An 18,636-nucleotide genomic window follows, 5' to 3' on the forward strand; every position below is an offset into this window, starting at 1 on the left:
ATGTTGGGCAAGGAATATAAATGTGTTTGGGCTGCAACGTACTCCGTAACATTTTACACGTAGTTTCGTGACTTTCGTTCCAAGTCAAGCATATACTATATGTCTCTAGATTATACTGTCCGATGATGAATAATGTGATGCATGTTGGGTACGTGAGGGTTGAGGAATGTGTTTAGGCTGCAACCTAACATTTTACACGAAGTTTCATCTCTGATCTAATCAACCATTTTTTTTTTAACCTTTCAGACATAACCCATATACTTCACCTTTTTTTTTTTGAAAACTACTGGTTCTATTACATTGTAATATCTGTTCATATACTTTCTCAACTTACATAACACCTCCACTGAGGCTCGAACTCATAATCTTTCAAATGAAAGTCCAACCCGGGTACCATTAGATCACATAGTCCTGGTACCCATATAGTTCACCTATTTAAACAATAAAAATAATACGGAGTAATTTTATTTCACTAATCATCACCTGATTGTAAGCACAATATATAAATACTTTGAAAAAATTTGTAATAAGTCGTTAAACTGCATCCTGCTATTTACTTTGCTCCGTTTGCAAAGACTTCAACACATGACAGATAGAAATAGATTCTCGAAAATTGAAGTGACGTCTTTTTAGTCAAGTATTTTTTGGCGACGAAAAATTAGAATTGTTCTTTTTTTTTTTTTTTTTTTTTCCCCATAAGGACTGGTACTGATACGTGCAACATAACAACCCTTCAGTTATCATTATTTTCTGATGGCCACCGCTGTTTGTTGATCTGATATAGGATGTATCTGTCTCGCCATGTGCTACTCCTTATTCATCAATTTTGTTGAGTTTTGAACTTTCACCATTTCAAAGCATTAAAAAATATTTTAAAATGCAATCGTTAAAGTCAGAAAATATACTAAAATACAATAAAAATATCACATCCGATCCCGCACTCGAGAAATTTTACATACACCAAGTTGATTGCCAGTAATAAAATGATCCCCGTTTGACGGGGTCAAACAAACCATCTTCATCGAGCCGCCAACTCTTAAGTCTTCTACGTACTGTCTTACACCCACCGCTACGTTTCGACATGGATGGAGCATATTCGCAAGGAATCAAGAATATATTATTTAATGAATTTCTATTACTATTTCGGTAATATCAAATATAACCTGTTATTGTATTTAATTTGTATCAATACTTATTAATATCGATGTAGTCATGTAGATAGTACCCACTACAACAACCAATACTATAAATGTTTTTACCCATTAGTAATTCAAGAATTAAAGAGTGAAAATTAAGACGAAAACCCTAACTGAGTTAATTGGATAGTTGGTTGGTTTACCTCCCGTCCTTTGTCAGTCAGGGTCACAATGTGAACTTCATACATAGCGCAACTATAAATCAAAGAATGCAAAACATACTCGCATGGACAGTTCAACTGGTTACACGGGTGAAATTTGTCACAAGAGACCAACGATTGAGTCTCACCAATCTTTGTAGAGCCGGGGTGTGGGGACGCTTGGGGTAGGCAATTCCACACACCTTTTGTCACAAGAATGCGAAACATTTTTATATTGAGTATAATAATATTAAATAATGTATAACATTTTGTAGGTAATAAAGTAATAAATGTTGTCACATTTATAAGATGTGACAATTTTTTGGACATCTCGCTAGAGTAATATATACTACACATACTTTTAATTTCTACCTAGTTTTTATCCGTCTTAATTTGTTTCATATTTTTGTATATTTCAAAATATTATTGCTCCATAATTTTTAAAATACACACTATAATTAATTTATATTGCCTTTTAAATAAAATTTGAAAAGTTAAAGGAGTTTTCTTCTTCTTTTAAAAAAAAAATAATAATAATAAGCGGAAAAGGAAAAATACGTACTTTTCCCCCCACTATTCTTAAAATGTGTATCGATAATAATAAACAAAACAACTATTTAGGGGTGAAAGGAGTAACAGAGGGTGAGAGAGTTTTTATAGTGCCTTGTGCATCACACCCCTTGTCTTACACCAAATAAGAAAGAATAATATTAGTTCAGTACGTAGTTCTCATCATTTTACTATAAAAAATAGGAAGAAGACTGGGAGAGTAAACACCTCCCAACAAGAAGTTTCTTACATTAAATGACATGGTAGAAAAATTCAATCATCATATTTATCTGGATACCTCGACTTAATTGGATCATAGAAAAATACAAGATTTTTAATATGTCATGTAATCAATATATTCTTAATTTTTTTTTTCTTAGGGTTTACTGGTATTTCTTTGACAAACTAATTAAAGCTTTGGCAATCCTAGGAAACCCAACGTAAAATCCTGGATATTCATGGTTGAATTGCATGAGAGGATCGGAGAGATTTGCATGCGTTGAACCTGATGAAGATCTATCGAGTGAGATTCGTTTAAAAGGTTTTTGTAGACATTATATGAGTGGCATTGAGGTCCCATGCATTTTGCAATTTGCAAAATCCCAGCTGTAAAGAACTCAACACAACTCAGCCGCATAATCCACGACAAGCAGTCCAAATTGGCAAGCCTAAAGCTAGCCCATGCGGCAGTCAGCAGTTTCCGTTCCCACGTAAACTTCCAAGAACAATCCTGTCTTTTTCATACCGTACTCTCAGTCAATTCCTTGCATAATTATATTCCTCCTGCTGCGGTCCCGCAACACAGTTTAACTGGTTAATCACTCCAAAAAAATTAATAATTTTGCTTCATTAGTAACCGCAGATGCAGAGTTCGACCTCTATCAATGAGAAAGTATGGATCTCTATTGTAGAAAGCATATTAAAGTGTGCAAACACTGCCAAGGACCTAGGTTGTGAGTTCGCCTCAGTGGGGGTGATATTGACTCTTTGTGCGTCAATAAGTTGAGAAAGTACTTATATATGAACAGATATTGCATTGTAACACAGTCAGTAGTACTCAAAAAAGTGTGCAAACACTGTAATTTGAAAAATCTATAAATAGTTGAGACACATATGGCGAGGGGTGGGCCAGGCCAGTACATCCTCTTTCCTGCATAAGCCTATATATATGTTCCCAATCCATATGCAATGAAACAACCAAACCCAAATTAAACCCTAAAGATCACGTACATACAGTACTAAATGCTGCCTGCAATGGCAAACGTTAACCAAGAATCTCAACCCCAGGCTGAGGTTGTCGTGAATGTCACAAGTACTATTGAGTTTACTGGCTCCTCCCCACAAAATAAAACCGGAGTTCTTATCAAAGCCAAGGCCCTAATTTTGCCAATCTTGATGAATTTGCATGCTGGGTATTTTCGGATAAGCCTCTCTCTGTGCAGCCAGGCGTTACTATGGAAAACGCTAAGCGAGCCGCCGTCAGACGGCGGCGCCGGCGACATTCACTCTTTAAGAAAAATGCTGCACAGGTTGCCTTCCACCGCTTTCTTTCTCCTATGGTGTTTTGCGCTCTTCACGCTGGTCTCGCTGTCTTTGATCTACGTCGTCCGATGTTTCCTCCGGTTCGACATGGTTAAGAATGAGTTCTTGCACCACGTCGGCGTCAACTACCTGTTCGCGCCGTGGATTTCGTGGCTCCTCTTGCTGCAAGCCACGCCGTTCTTCAAACCCAAAACGACGACGGCGTATTACCTGGTTCTTTGGTGGGTGTTCGTGGTCCCCATCGTGGCTCTCGATGTCAAGATTTACGGCCAGTGGTTCACCAAAGGGAAGCGGTACCTCTCCGGGATCGCCAACCCGACGAGCCAGATGTCGGTGATCGGAAACTTGGTCTGCGCTAGGGCCGCCGCTCAGATGGGGTGGAAAGAGAGCGCCATTTGCATGTTTTCACTGGGCATGGCGCATTATTTCGTCCTCTTCGTCACCCTGTATCAGCGGTTGCCTGGAAGTGGCTCGATTCCGGCGATCCTACGGCCGGTTTTCTTTCTCTTCTTTGCTGCTCCGAGCATGGCAAGCTTGGCATGGGACTCCATCTCTGGAAACTTCGACAACTCGTCAAAGATGCTATTTTATCTCTCCCTGTTTCTCTTCATTTCCTTGGTACGTACGTATACCGCACAAGTATTTTTTTTTAATTACTTCGTATTATTATTTGAATTACAAGAAAATTACCAACTTAAACTGATCATAATTTATAACTGACTAACTAAAAAAAAAAAATTGAATCATCAATCTCAAGTAACTCAACAGATCATATATAGTCAAATGAGTTATCATTATCTATACAGCATTATGCCACTATAGCATACATATTTCTTGATTAAATAATTGTCTCGACATGGAAAATTAGCTTATTGTAGCTGTCACCGCAGCTTAAAATCCATTGATGTGACAACATAAAAGACCGATCCATAAAGTGTTGGAATTCAAATTGGCTTTTTGTAAGATCCTTTTCATGTACTTGTGCAGTCCTGAATATATGTCATTTTCTTTGTAAAAAAGACCATTATCGTCCCCTCATTCGCATAATCTGAACCGTTCATCAATTGACTACGGTCTATATATAAGTTCATATTAGGGAATTGAAGAGTTTTGATTAAATAATTGGTAAGTATCACATCGAATTAGGTTACCTAAGACTTTTTTTTTTTTTTTTTTTTTCTTACGGTCTATAAAAAGTAGAAAAATAAAATGAAAATAGTCATAAAAATAAACTTGATCTTAATTGGGACTTAGTTCTTGCTCAGTTTTAATTTGGCGTAATATTTTGGTTGGCTTAGTTTTGTATAAGTTGTTGCAACTGATTTTTTGTTTCTTCGGGTTCTGTACTGTATATATTATGCTTCTTTACCTACTGTGAATACGATCATCAATCAAGAGCTCCTACAATCTTGACCCAGAAAGATGGTTTGTAACTAAAAATGCCAAACTTCTAATGAATTCTGGAAACTACCTTCTTTAATTTCCGTAATGAACTAATTATGTTTAATTGAGTTGTAGACGCAATTACAGCTCAGTAATTAGAAACTAATGACTGTAAAGCGACTATATATAAAATATAATTTTATATATACTCTTTTGCTTTACAGCTAATAAGCAAATTAAATCTTTTTTTTTTCCAGACAGTAAAGTATTCAAGTACCGTACGTAATTGCTTTTTAAAACTAGTTTGTTTGTCGTTAGTTTGACATGATTGATGCGTGCAGGTGTGTCGGCCGGCGTTATTCAAGAAATCAATGAAGAAATTCAACGTGGCATGGTGGGCGTATTCTTTTCCTTTGACGGCGATGGCGATGGCGTCGACGGAGTACGCACAGGCAGTGAAGAGCACAGAAGCCCACATCCTAATGCTCATTCTATCTGGGCTCTCTGTACTGGTTTTGCTTCTTCTTTTGCTCTGCACTGCACTCAATACCACTTTGCTTCTTCCCGCCGCCGACGACCACGACGGCGACCATAGCAGTATTGTTTCTTAATTATTCTGGTACGGTGTATAATTAGATGAAGAAAGATGAAGAAGGTCCCTTGAGCCAATGAAACTCAGTCCAAATTATTGGGAAGAATGAAGTTGAGGCTCTGATCTTCGACTCATAATATGCATATCCCAAGTCTTAAACATATACCCTGAACTATTCTGCTTAATTTTCTTGATTTGTTAATTACTTTTTTTTTTAACCTTTAGTTATACACTATTGTAACTTCCTCTGTAAAGCACTATATATTACTTCTGTCAATCATAAATAATACAATTCAGTCTGCTCTTTACACCAATTTCGATTCAATCGTTGAATTAATGATCCATATGTATTGCATAATGCGTATACATGGTATCACTTCAACGTTTCAAATTGTCACTTCAATTACTGTATGTTTATAATTGACAGTGAGTTCACGCTATGAATCCGTGACATAACCGACACAAGATTTTTCTAGTGAATTTACTTTGTTGTGTAGTTTGTGAATTATTATACCTGAGTTGAACTTACCCAGTTAGACATCCTTAGTCACAAAAAAAAAAAAAAAAGGATTAAAAATGAAAAATTAAATGGGACAATTTTAAAAGATTAAACTAAATATAAAAGGTTGAACTGTTGAAGCAATAGGGGGATAGTAAAAATGGAAATAAGTCACAACCAGATATAGAATAAATGCGATTGATTTACTCTCTGTTTCATGTGTTTCAAAGTAGAATTGACAATGTTTTGTTGTACAACCGATGAAGCTAAGGGGACATAGCTACTGCTACTACTCTTATAATAATCTAAGAAATTCACTACCGAGTTCGTGTCTGCACCAAAAACCCCATTTTCTTGGTGACAATGAAGACCTGCCGTGTCATCCTCTCCCCTGCTTCTCACACTGATCCAAGAAGCTTCATCATCATGTTCCCAGTTCGGTCTTCTTGAATTCCAGCACAATTGTCTTACCCTCTGCTTCGGAGAATCCGATGATGAAGTAGTAAATGTTTGGGCATGTTCACAAGTGCTTTGTGATTCCTCCATTGATGAATTCCAAATGCATTGATCAAGAACACTTGTTGGGGAAATTATGATCGATTCTTGTTTTGGCAAAGCCAAAGAATTAATTTCCTGGAGAAATGGGTGTTTGAGAAGCTGTTTCGCAGTCCATCGTTCTCCGGGGTCTCGTCTTAAGCATTTTTCTAAGAAATCCTTGGCTTTGTCGGACAGAAAATCCGGAACCGGCGGCGATTCACCGGAAAATGCGATGTGATAAAGCAATGCAGCCGGACCGCCGGTGAAATTAGGCCACGGCGATGACCCACCGGTGGCCATTTCGATGACGGTACATCCTAGTGCCCATATATCCGCCGCAAAACCCTGCTCTTTCCCCTGCGCCACCTCCGGCGCCATGAACATCGGCGTTCCGCCACCGATTGACGCGGCGGCGGAACCACGTCCTGCCGGATTCAGCCGCTTGGAGCAACCGAGATCAGCAATTTTGACGCCACTATTCCCTACCAAAATGTTCCTGCCCTTAATGTCGCAATGCACTACACCAACTGAATGCAAGTAATCTAGCCCCTGTGCGATTTGCCCAGCATATTCACCCATTCTTGCTTCGCCGATCCGGCCGCCGTGCTCGGCAAGCGTGCCGGCCGGCATGTGCTCAAGCAGGAGGTTAAACATGAGCTTGTTCTCCTCCATCGTAATATCACACCCCTTGTATTCTACTATCTGCGGACACCTCAAACTGGAGAGAATTTGCTGCTCTCTTTGCAAGAACTCCGACTTGGATAACTCGGCGGACTTAACGGCAAATGTCTCGCCGGAATTCCAAGAAGTGGCGATTGACACGGTGGCCGAGGAGCCACAGCCTATGGTCTTGCCTCTAATCCACTTCATCTTTCACCACGAAAGATTCAATTTTGATTCTTTTGTGTTGGTATGAATAAGATGTTCCCTCACTCTGAATCTTTATATAGTGTGCCCTTTTCCCCCACTCACTCTGACACTGACCCACTACAAAATTTACAACGTGGCAAAATTTGGAATAAAAAATGCCCAGTGTACTTTCATAGAACTCCGATAACAAGTTTTAATTTATTTTAGAAAGAAACAAAACTTCTTAACTAATTAAAAAAAAAAAAAAAAACGTAAATAGATGAAGTAATTAACAATATTTAAAAAATATGAATTTGGAAATTTTAGTAATTTAGAGTAGTTGATAGGCAGATTGTTAATGTAACTACAAGATTGGGGATACAGTGGTGAGGATATCATATGCTTTATAAAATTTTTAAAAAATAACAAAAAACTAATTTTGAAGTATATTTGGGTTGGTGGGAAAAAGTACAAGGAATTGGATATGGTAGTTTGGATCGGAGAATCTGGAATTTGTATGGATGCGATGACTTTGAAGAATAAATAAATTAAGTTTTAAGAAGGAGATGGGGTGGGTTGAACAAACGAATCGGTTGGTTTTGATCATTTAGATCTTCCTACTTTTGATTATTATTATTCTAGTATAGGATTTGATTTCTATTCATTGTAATGCTTCATGTCAACTGGGTTATGCTTGACTAAACCCTTGTTAGGATGTTGATGAATTTATCATAATTGTTGAGATAATATCACTCCATATGTTGGTCAATTGATACGAACATAAGCATATTCATAAGCTCATCTACCGATTGATAAATTAAGAAGGTTATGTAAAGATCTTCGCGAACAATTCAATTTGTTCTCAATATTAGATTGTGGGCAAAGACATTTTTGAGAATTAGCAATTGCAATGTAAACGTTACTCTCATTGTAATGAGCTTCTGATAAACATTAGGCATTGATCCTTTCACTTAAAGGTTACCGAGTCACTGTAATTTACCTCTGAGGGACATATAGAGACTCTTGGGTGAAAAAATTTTCTCCATGTGTCAAACCTTACAAGACTCTATACTCTATAGCCACGGAGCATTCAAACACCGTGCTTTCATTGTTTAATCTGTTGAAAATTAAACCGTAATTTTCACGTAAAAATTGTTGGAATCATTTATTTACATCCATTCCTTTTACTGTACTGTTTCTATACTACTTAATTGTATTGAGTGAAGGCAATTAAAATCAATCAAAATGAAATATTGAAGCAATTAGGAATAAGAATAGAGCATAACGTACGCAACACAATAGCCGCCGACATGATTTTATTTCTGTTACGTTCAAAGGTTTCCGTCACTTCAATGCAATCCTTTTCTTGTTTTACAAGTGATTAGGGGTACCAAATTGCAATCTAACACCCAATTTTTCAGCTGTTAGGTGAAAGCTGCTGCTAGCTTATTTTAAGAGTTATTTATATATGATGACTTATTGTTGAGTGTTGAGCTAAGAAACAAATACTCGTAACAACATAGATTATGCACACACCCAACTAACTTCTACATTAATCATCCCTGCAATTGATGTACCAAATACAAAGAGAATTAATTACATATATTTGATTCCCATTTACAAAGAGAATTTTGTTTGATCTATATATTTGATTTATTTTATTTTAAAAAAAAAAATTGATAACCCAAAATTTTCGCCTTTGTCGAATTCTATTGAAAAGCTTAAAAAGAATGGTCCAATTGCTGACGGTAAAGCTTATAATTTTATCATTGAAAAATGATCACATCTTGCTAAATAATATATATCTAGTTTGTTCTACTTCTACATTATTAAAACAAAACAAAAAATACAAAAGAGTATGGTACAATGTCCAATTCAATGCAAAACTTGTCGGGCGGGCCGGGGAAGCCTTTAGTTGGAGCCCCTCATATCGCAAGCAAAGTTATCAGTTTTATACTATGACATGCACGTGCGATGCATAAATTAATAACTAAACGTGTCAAAAAAAGTTGATCCATTTTTTAAGTTTTTTGAGAACTTTAAAATAGTTAATTTATTAGTTAATTTTAACTTATTTACCACTATTATTATATGTTTGACATTGTTAAAAATTCAATATAAGTGTTTGATTAATAAGCTTTTTGTAACTTTAAAATGCTAAAATTCAAAAAGTTGTTCAAAGCAACTTTTTTCAATTATCTATTATACCAAACAACTATCAGTTAATTTACCAAACATCTTTCTACAATCAGCTAATGTTATCAACTAGTCATACCGTCTAACCCAATCCGCTATTGGCTAATAGCCAACCAAACAGGGCCAATATCTTTTTAGTAACATAGCTGATAAATAAGTTTTTGCTGATTTGACTAGTCAATAGGTTATTTAAGTGTAGTAAATTGACTTATTACATTAGCTTATTAGGACAATTAGCCAACATCTGAAAAGCTAAGACGAGTTTTTTAATTAGCTGATTGACCTTAATTATGAAATGATCATGTTATCATTGTCATTCTTAACATTTATATATCTTTTTTTGTTGTTCATTAGCCTCTTTTTCTTTTTCTTTTTTTTGTTTCCCTAACAACGATAATAATGTACATTTCTTTCTTTTTTTATTTCTCTAATAATAATAATAATAATAATAATAATAATAATAATAATAATAATTATAATAATAATAATAATAATAATAATTATTATTATTATTACTATTATTTAAGAGTTAATAAATTAGCACAATATATTTATGTCCTTATAGGTAATTTTACATACAAGCAGTTAATAAACTACACCCCTCCATGAAACTAATACTATCAACTGGTCAAATCAGCTAACCCAATTAATAAACCACACCCCTCCATGAAATTAGTACTATTAATTGATCAAACCAGCAAACCCAACTAGCTATCCGCCATTTTTCAAACACACACAATATAAACGTTAAACTGGAGTTTTCTATTTATTTTGCGTTAATTTTGGGATAGGTGAGACAGCTTTAGGTGGTTAAACCGTTAGAGGGTCATGTGTCATAAGCAACAATATCAAAATGATTTTATACTATTAGGTATTGTTAGATAATCATTGGTTCCAAGCTCTTTAAAAAAAATTGCAAATTAATTTTTAACTTTCATGACTCTCAATGAATTAGTTCAATTGTTTTTTTGTGTCTTGTCAAATGATGTTTAGTCTTTTCTTTTTCAAATACAGTTAAAATTGCACCAAAATATATTGCTTTGGTTTTTCTTTTAAATATCTATTTGCAACAAAATATTGATTATCTCCTCTAATTAAGATAACACAACTACTCTTTTCGAATTGTAATAATGATTCAATTTCAAGTTATATAAATAATAATGAAACCTCAAGTATGGTGTTTTACTTGCAACATTACATTTTAAATTCATAAGCTCTATAACACTCATAAACTTTGAATCATGATTAACTTGAAATATTGAAAAATGTTTATAAATTTGTTAACATATGTTGTAAAGTGTGTTTAATTTGAAGGAAATAGTCGGAGAAAGTAGCATATTCGAAAAAAAAAATACACTATAAAAACTTTAGCCCTTTAATTTAAATATAAATAAGACATTGTTTATATCTTACATAGTATGGAGTATCAGTTTTTATTATGCACAGTAGTCCATTTCAAGTCACTGAAAGACACAGCAGAGTTTCACCATCGGCATGGTACCATAGAAATCAAGCATCAAAGGTTTCGCAATGGCAGTAAATTTGCAGACATTGATTTACACTGCTTCAGCAAATCCAACCCTCATATTTCCATAGTCAAACACAGTGTGGTACCTACCCATGAAAACGTCTCCCAAGATCCTGCACAATACAAGTAAATTGATCTCGTAAAAGCAGAGAGAGCGAGAGAGAGATCTTAATCGGGGATCTAGAAAGCTCGACTACGAATGTTTATATTGTGATAATTCGTACTACCTGCTGGAATTGCAGCGCATCTTTGGCATAATTGAAGTTAAAAGTGAAAGAAGTTCGAAGGTAGAGAAAGCATACCACAGGGGTCCACGGGGTGGTGGCACATCTAGCGCTATAAACCCGCTAATGCATTGTGTTACAGCTCCCTTGCCAACTTGAAGGACATACTGATCAGTAGACACCACCAGGAAGTAAATTAGGTCGATTGTGCCAAAATAAACCTCATATCATGAGTCATGACCATATGAAAACATTGGATTAAACAAGGATCTAGAGTTTAGGTAATGTAGAGAATGAAGGTTACCTCATCCGGTGTTAGTTCAAACGATTTACCAGCGATGGTAAATGAAATACTAGGCATGGAAGCAAGGTTGCTGCAGTCGATAGAAGATTCTCCCATTGGAGTGGGTAGGCGATCACAGAGCTCATCAATGTAGTCCAATATTTTCTCTTCAGTCTGGTTTTGTTTGAGTTTGCTTTCCATCCATACAACTGCCATTCGACAGAGATGACACATATCACCATGCAAACCGCTAGAAGCTTCATTGTTTTTATCCACCACACTCTCAATCATCATACTGCATATTCACATTTCTTGATTTGTATTAAGCCCAGAAACTTCATTTCACTAACTCATCGTCACAAACTATCATGTAAACAAACTTGAAGCTCACCTCGCATCCCAAGTACTATCAGGTGCACACAAACCAATTTCAGAGCATATCAGTTTGGGTGCCACCTGCAGAATAGTATCATAGAATCTAAATCAAAAAGTTATAAGGAGCTTAACACGAGATTGGTATGTAGTAGCGTATCCCTTTACAAATTAAAATTGGAGATAATTGGAATATTATACCTGAGTTAACAGCATATCTAGCATAGCTTTTCCATAGTTGGAAACTACTGATTTGCACTCCTGACTTATAACCCCTGAAGCTCCAATTTCATGATTGATTTGAGCTATTACAGCCTGAAAGGAAGTGATAGTCGTGTCATGATTCTTTGCAGTTACATAGAAACATATATCAAAAGAGATACACACGTACCGTTGGTCCAGCCAACAAAGATGTTCCAGAGTCTGCAATGGCTGAACAACCATGAACACAATATCCTGATAACAAAGCAACATTAGCTTCATTTAATGTAACAACTAAAAGACCAATAAACATTTCACGCTACCCTAGCTAATATTCTTAGGCAAGGCCAAAAAAAGTTTAGAAACTACCTGTTGTTTTACTGTCAATAAGTACATCTCCCATGTCAAACTGAGAATGACAAAAGCAAATTAAAAAAGCTAAAAAAAAAAAAAAAAAAAAAGTATTGTAGTATATGTAAATTAGGTGATGAGGAATATCCGGAAAATATACCTGCCAATAGCCCTTTTGAGTCACAGGAACATATGTATGTGCACCCTTAAAATGATGAGCATCAACTCCTCCAAAAACAATTTCACCCCCTTCTTCATCTTGGACATTCCGATTCATCCAGAATGAGAACACTGGTTCTTTAACAAGGCCTTGATTCACCATATTGTACCTATGAAGAATTAAAATTTCTTAGAAATTCAAAGCTGAGTATTTAGAAGATCACACCAATCAGAAAAAAACTATATGAAAGGCACACCAGTGATAGAAAACTTATGATGAATCTGTAACTGAGAATAGGAATAATTGAACGACCAATGACTCACCAAAAAAGCATCAGAACATAGATGCATATACATACCAGACAGGAATAGCACCCCCTACGGAAATCTCTTCAAATCCAAGTCCAAGAATACCATCAAACATAGCAGCCACGAAAGTGATGCCTGGTTCCTTAGTTGCCTCAATAAAATCCTGAAGAAAAGAAAGATTAAGAGGGGACTACTCCAAAATGCTTTCTTTTAAAATCTTACCTGATCTTTGACAATCAGTCCACCCAGATTGATGGAATCTTGACTAAAGAAACCAGAAATAGATCCAGTCCCATACTTAATGGCAGCAGATGTCCCTACATCAATAATCAATTCAACAAATTAAAAGTCCTCAAGAAAGGGAAACTGATAGGAATACATGTAAAATTCAGATTCTCTTACCATTCTTTTTGTAAGAATTTGAATTCGTTGATTTATACTTTGAATGGAAATAGCAAGCAATCTACATCCATCAAAAACAAACATGAGAGTGGATTGATAGCATAGTAATGCAAAATACAAGAATGTTTATAGAGTATCTCACTGATAAATAGCACTTGGCAGAGGGCACCCAAAGATTAGAACTACCAGTGTCAAAAACCACAGTGAACTTTTGAGGTGGTGACCCAATACCAATATCACCAAAATACTGAGCATTCATGTAGTTCTTCAGAGCAATGATATCTGCACTTGGATCCCCTCGATAGTTTCTTGCATAACGTCCTTCCTTAGAGCCAATGCTTTCAGCGAGGTGGTTGATTCGATCTAATTTCCTCTTCTTAAGTCCAATTCTGATTAATCCATCATTAGATACTGAAAATACTGTAGGTGACAAGAGAAGAAACAAGAGAAGTGCCATCAAACTTGTTCTTAGCTGGGTACCCATGTTAAATGCTGAAACACAAAAGATTGAAAGAACACAATGTCAGTTGATTGCAATTACATAACATTTCCTTGCAGATTAAGAGCTTGCAAATAACATAACATTTTCTCAACACTCGATCAAATCTCCTTCTTAGGGAAGATATCACAAACAGTTTGAGGTTGAAACAAGTCCAGCCCTCGGGACAAAATCAATAAAATAGTAGCATCATAAATTCATAATTCACAATCAGCTCCTAAAAGTATTAAATGTAGAGAAAGCGATTGAAGAGGAAGAATTAGATTACCCGAATAAGCAGGCCAAGGAAACAACAATGAGAGAATTGAATACCAACAAGATCAATTCAAGTCAAATTTTTTATAGTATGCAGCACTAGTAGGCGAGTAACCCGAAGAGTTCAATTCATCTATACTTATATGAAGCAAACGCGCATGCAATATGAATATCCGTCTCAAACTCTTCTATTTATACAACCAAAACGAGCAATGATGCACGTAAAGTTTAGTTCGTTGGAAATGAGATTATTTAACTTATAGCATTTGGTAAGCAGGTGGATCAACTTTGTACGCCAAATAACATTCTTATTGCCCAAGAGTTTTTTTCATCACAATCTGAATTTCAATTCTTAATATGAAGGGCAAAAAATGGATAGTTACCATCAGAATTTCAATTATACAACTCCTTTGACCATTATCTCAATCTTATCCCTAAACCAATAGGCTAGCCCAATAAATCTTGAAAATTATAGGGACTAGGACAAAATAAAAAATAAAAAAAAATCAACCCAATAAAAATCGAGCTAATTGGGTTGGTCCTATAAGATTATCGGATTGGTCAGACTAACCCAACGGACTGTCGGGATAAACCATTAGATTGTGTCTATATATATGTGTGTGTCTAGTATTATCGAATTGAGTCGGATTGTCAGGCTAAATCATTGGATTATGTCCACACACACACACACATATATGTACATTAGTCATAATTTTATCAACATTATTCCGTTCCAACTTGTCGACGTGGTAAGTAGATTTTTTTCAAAACTCATCCCGCTCCATAGAATGTGAATACCCGCTCTTATTTTTCATTTTTTATTTAGTGATTTAGCCTATTAAATTAGCCCAACAATCCGCAATTTAGGGTTAGGACCAACCCAACCAAAAAAAAAAAAAGACCATTTAGCTCAATCCGGTAACCCTAACAACCCGGCAGGACTAATCCAAAGCTCAGTGGGCTAGTCCAATTGACATCCATGTCTACAACCACTAACATAAAAATTCATTTTTTAGAATGCAGATAATTTATTTTTACTGTATTAAAATTATTATTTTTTAAGTTCATTTTTAGTGTAATAATATTTTATTTTTAAAATAGTATTTAAAAATAAACTTTTAATACATTAAAATCAAATATTCAATATTTTAAAAATAAATATTTATGAGCAATTTATCTTGCAATATATAAAATAATCTATATAGTACTCCATATAATTTGTCCGACTCTCATCCATTTCCCAAGTAAAACTTAGATGGAGCGAGCTTTGCAGCCCAATAGTGCACCGTTATCTTTTTTTTTTTTTTTCTTAATTAATTGCGTGACTTTTCTTCTTTATTTTTACATTTTGCGGTTTCACTTTAATTTGAGGTGAACAAAGATTTCGGACATTCATAAATTATGAATTCATGCCTGCACATTCACTTTGGAACCATGCCTACACATTCCCGTCTGAAATCACGGACATTCATAAATTATGAATCCATGCCTGCACATTCACTTTGGAACCATGCCTACACATTCACTTTGGAACCATGAGATTATGAATTTTCTGTTATAAGATTCTGAATTTTCTGTTATGAGATTATAAATTTTCAGTTATGAGATTATGAATTTTCTGTTATGCGATTATGAATTTTCTGTTATGAGATTATGAATTTTCATTACATTCATAATTTCGGACATTCATAAATTATGAATTCATGCCTGCACATTCACTTTGGAACAATGCCTACATATTCCCGTCCGAAATCACGGACATTCATAAATTATGAATCCATGCCTGCACATTCACTTTGGAATCATGCCTACACATTCACTTTGGAACCATGAGATTATGAATTGTCTGTTATAAGATTATGAATTTTCTGTTATGAGATTATGAATTTTCAGTTGTGAGATTATGAATTTTCTGTTATGCGATTATGAATTTTCTGTTATGAGATTATGAATTTTCATAAAATTCATAATAAAATTCATAATCTCATAACAGAAAATTCATAATTTGATCAAACGCGCGCCGTTAACTCCACATCCGCGATTTTTTTTTTTGGGCCTAAAAACGACGTCGTTTTGCCTTGTGTTCACCATTCTCGGTGAACAGGATTCCATGGCATAATTTGCGGTGGGTGAAAGGCAGGCATATTCTTTGTTATGGACCGTGATCCATCATGTATTGTGTTCCAGACATTAAATATACACTGCAATTTCATTTCAATCACAACTACAGTATCATTTTGATATAACTACAGTTTCGCTGGACAATATACACTCAAATATGTGAAATTGTTATTCAGTTTCATTTTGTATACACTGCAGTTTCATTTTAACACAATTACATTTTCATTTCAATTCAATTGCAGTTTCATTTGATAATATAATAAAAAATAATACGTGAGACAGTGCCAGTTTAGATACACTATAGTGTCTGTCATTTTGGACCATAGTGCACAGTATAATTGTTGTATGCTATTGGCAAATTATATCATGAACCATGGTTTATTATGAACCGATATTTATAAAAATAATACTCCGTATTGTATGTTTATAAAATTAATATTGTCTGTTGATAAAAATTGTATCAATTGATCAATCATTACTTAAATATATTATTATCTATTTCTTTTTATATAAATATAAGATTAATATATAAAAATATCTCGTTGATAGCTTTTAAATAACACCTATATTGATATATTTTTCAGTTTAATTTTGTGATGAACATTCAGTGGTAACTTTATAAACCTGCCATAGTAATAAGTGCCTAATTATTTATATTTTTACCTTGCATGCATCTAAGCTTCTTTTGCTTGCTATTAGTTATAATCTATTAATCTTGCTCAAAGTGTTCATTATTTGATTCATTTGTGTGTTTAGGTGTAATTCTTGATGATTGAAATGAATTGAATGAATTTTGGAGAGTCAACAATCGTTATTATGTGGACCATGATTCACACATCTATATGGACCATAAATAAAAAGTACATTATTTATGTACATAAATTACATTATTTTAGTACTGAAAGTACATTATTTTGTATAATGTACATTCAATAACCAAATAATGTATTTTTTTTATGCTCCACACAGCATTGTGTAAACCATGATACACGTAATAATTTGTCGAGAGTCAAATGGTGGTGTTTTCAATGGGTTTAATCATATTGGCAAAACCAAGTCAAAATTGGAGCAAAAGAGTAAAGAGCGGGTTGGAATTATCACACAACATAATCACCGCTCAGTATTTCTATCAGATCTAGACGTATGAATGTCCAAATTGAGTTATTCTTGCACCATTGAAAAGAGAACTCAAAGTGATAACTTTGATGGAGATTATCATATCAAGTTTATATCTAACTTTAAAATGGTCAAAAAGCCAATTAATGAAGTAGTTCTACCCATGATTCATTGCACACGCCATGCTGGGCGCAGATTTTTCCTGAATCTGTGGATTGTGTGTTAATTTATTCAAAAGACGGGTCCACAGACAAAAAAAAAAATTAATTTGTAGAAAAAAAAAATCCTTCCCAAAAACGCATCTTTCCATTTGTAACATTTGTTAAAAATCTGTTTTTGATTTTTTTCTCTGCAAAAATCATGAAAAATGTACAATTGAAAGGGGAATTCTATTTGCATCACCCTAATTGCTATTTACACCACCTATTTAATAGGTGTGATAACTTTTAGGAAGTGTAAAATAAAAAATTACTATTTGCACCACCTTCATTAATTTTAGTCAAAACATTATTTTTTTAACAAATATTTATTATAAATGACACCTTTTCCCCTTAGATATATGCTTTTAACACTTTTTCCCTCATAATTATTCATGTATCCACATTTGCCTCCTAGTTATATTAAAAGTGGCATGTTTTCTCCTTTTTATGGTTGATAGACGTTTTTACCCTTAAAACTAAATATTTCATTTATTTTTTCTTCTTCAACAAATTATTGTTTATATGTACAGATGGTCACGGTTTAGTTCAAACAATTTTTTTTTTTTAATTTTATTGTCAGTTCAAAATGTATTTATTTATTATAAATTTTATTTCTTATTTTTTTAAAAAAATAAATTTAATAATTATTTTATTATATTTTGTTTTTTCGGTTCTGAATCGTAAGCAAAGCCAAAGGGAGTTTGTTTTAATTTGCAATCACACGTGTTATATATTACTCTTCCGAACTTTATTCCAGTTAAAAAGGGAGAAAAGGTATTGATTTCTTAGACTTTCGCAGTCATATTGAAGTTGACAATCCATTATGTTCCAATAGCATTTTGGAGTGTGATTTTATATCTAAGATTATATTTGATTTCTCTCTTTTTGAGGAATGCACACCTTCATTAGAGGACATATATACTAGTAATCTACAATTACTTTGATTTAACAGCAATTGGTTTTTATATGATTATTATATATAATATGATTAAGCCAACTATCATGTAATATGATGACATTTTAATTACCATTTCAAATAAATGGTCATAGGTTCGAACCTTGGGAGTGGAGCTTAGATTCTTAGGTTAAAAATGTTTTAAAAAATATAGAACAAATATAACTAATTGTGAAGG

At 34.3% G+C, this 18,636-nt stretch overlaps 3 protein-coding genes across 3 annotated transcripts; 1 reads left to right on the forward strand and 2 right to left on the reverse strand.

The window, feature by feature from the left end:
* The first annotated feature begins 2,990 nt into the window (after positions 1-2,990).
* On the forward strand, positions 2,991-5,795 carry LOC109187215 (S-type anion channel SLAH4-like). Its single transcript, XM_019337356.1, has 3 exons — positions 2,991-4,045; positions 5,152-5,554; positions 5,718-5,795. The coding sequence occupies exons 1-2, from the start codon at positions 3,128-3,130 to the stop codon at positions 5,419-5,421; spliced, it is 1,188 nt and encodes a 395-aa protein (XP_019192901.1). The 5' UTR covers positions 2,991-3,127; the 3' UTR covers positions 5,422-5,554; positions 5,718-5,795.
* A 247-nt stretch (positions 5,796-6,042) lies between these two features.
* Positions 6,043-7,360, reverse strand: LOC109187582 (mitogen-activated protein kinase kinase kinase 2-like). Its single transcript, XM_019337813.1, has one exon. The coding sequence runs from the start codon at positions 7,306-7,308 to the stop codon at positions 6,073-6,075; it is 1,236 nt and encodes a 411-aa protein (XP_019193358.1). The 5' UTR covers positions 7,309-7,360; the 3' UTR covers positions 6,043-6,072.
* Positions 7,361-10,832: 3,472 nt separating this feature from the next.
* Positions 10,833-14,273, reverse strand: LOC109187318 (cyprosin-like). The gene is made up of 13 exons (XM_019337502.1): positions 14,080-14,273; positions 13,455-13,804; positions 13,313-13,373; positions 13,133-13,227; positions 12,961-13,073; positions 12,603-12,771; positions 12,461-12,500; positions 12,282-12,346; positions 12,092-12,205; positions 11,910-11,974; positions 11,540-11,813; positions 11,314-11,402; positions 10,833-11,124 (listed from the first exon to the last, which is right to left on the reverse strand). Exons 2-13 carry the CDS (start codon positions 13,794-13,796, stop codon positions 11,040-11,042), a joined length of 1,512 nt encoding a protein of 503 aa, XP_019193047.1. The 5' UTR covers positions 13,797-13,804; positions 14,080-14,273; the 3' UTR covers positions 10,833-11,039.
* Positions 14,274-18,636: the final 4,363 nt, after the last annotated feature.

This window comes from Ipomoea nil, unplaced genomic scaffold (genome assembly GCF_001879475.1).
Source record: "Ipomoea nil cultivar Tokyo-kokei standard unplaced genomic scaffold, Asagao_1.1 scaffold1421, whole genome shotgun sequence".
Classification (NCBI taxonomy): Eukaryota; Viridiplantae; Streptophyta; class Magnoliopsida; order Solanales; family Convolvulaceae; genus Ipomoea; species Ipomoea nil.

Excerpts from the sequence above, each read along its gene's own strand:
- LOC109187215 (XM_019337356.1), top strand. The coding sequence starts at position 3,128 with ATGCTGCCTGCAATGGCAAACGTTAACCAAGAATCTCAACCCCAGGCT. Across the intron at positions 4,046-5,151 it reads TGTTTCTCTTCATTTCCTTG|GTGTGTCGGCCGGCGTTATT; the intron begins GTACGTACGTAT and ends TGATGCGTGCAG.
- LOC109187582 (XM_019337813.1), bottom strand. The coding sequence starts at position 7,308 with ATGAAGTGGATTAGAGGCAAGACCATAGGCTGTGGCTCCTCGGCCACC.
- LOC109187318 (XM_019337502.1), bottom strand. The coding sequence starts at position 13,796 with ATGGGTACCCAGCTAAGAACAAGTTTGATGGCACTTCTCTTGTTTCTT. Across the intron at positions 12,501-12,602 it reads CTCAAAAGGGCTATTGGCAG|TTTGACATGGGAGATGTACT; the intron begins GTATATTTTCCG and ends TGTCATTCTCAG. Across the intron at positions 11,975-12,091 it reads TAGATATGCTGTTAACTCAG|GTGGCACCCAAACTGATATG; the intron begins GTATAATATTCC and ends ACTATTCTGCAG.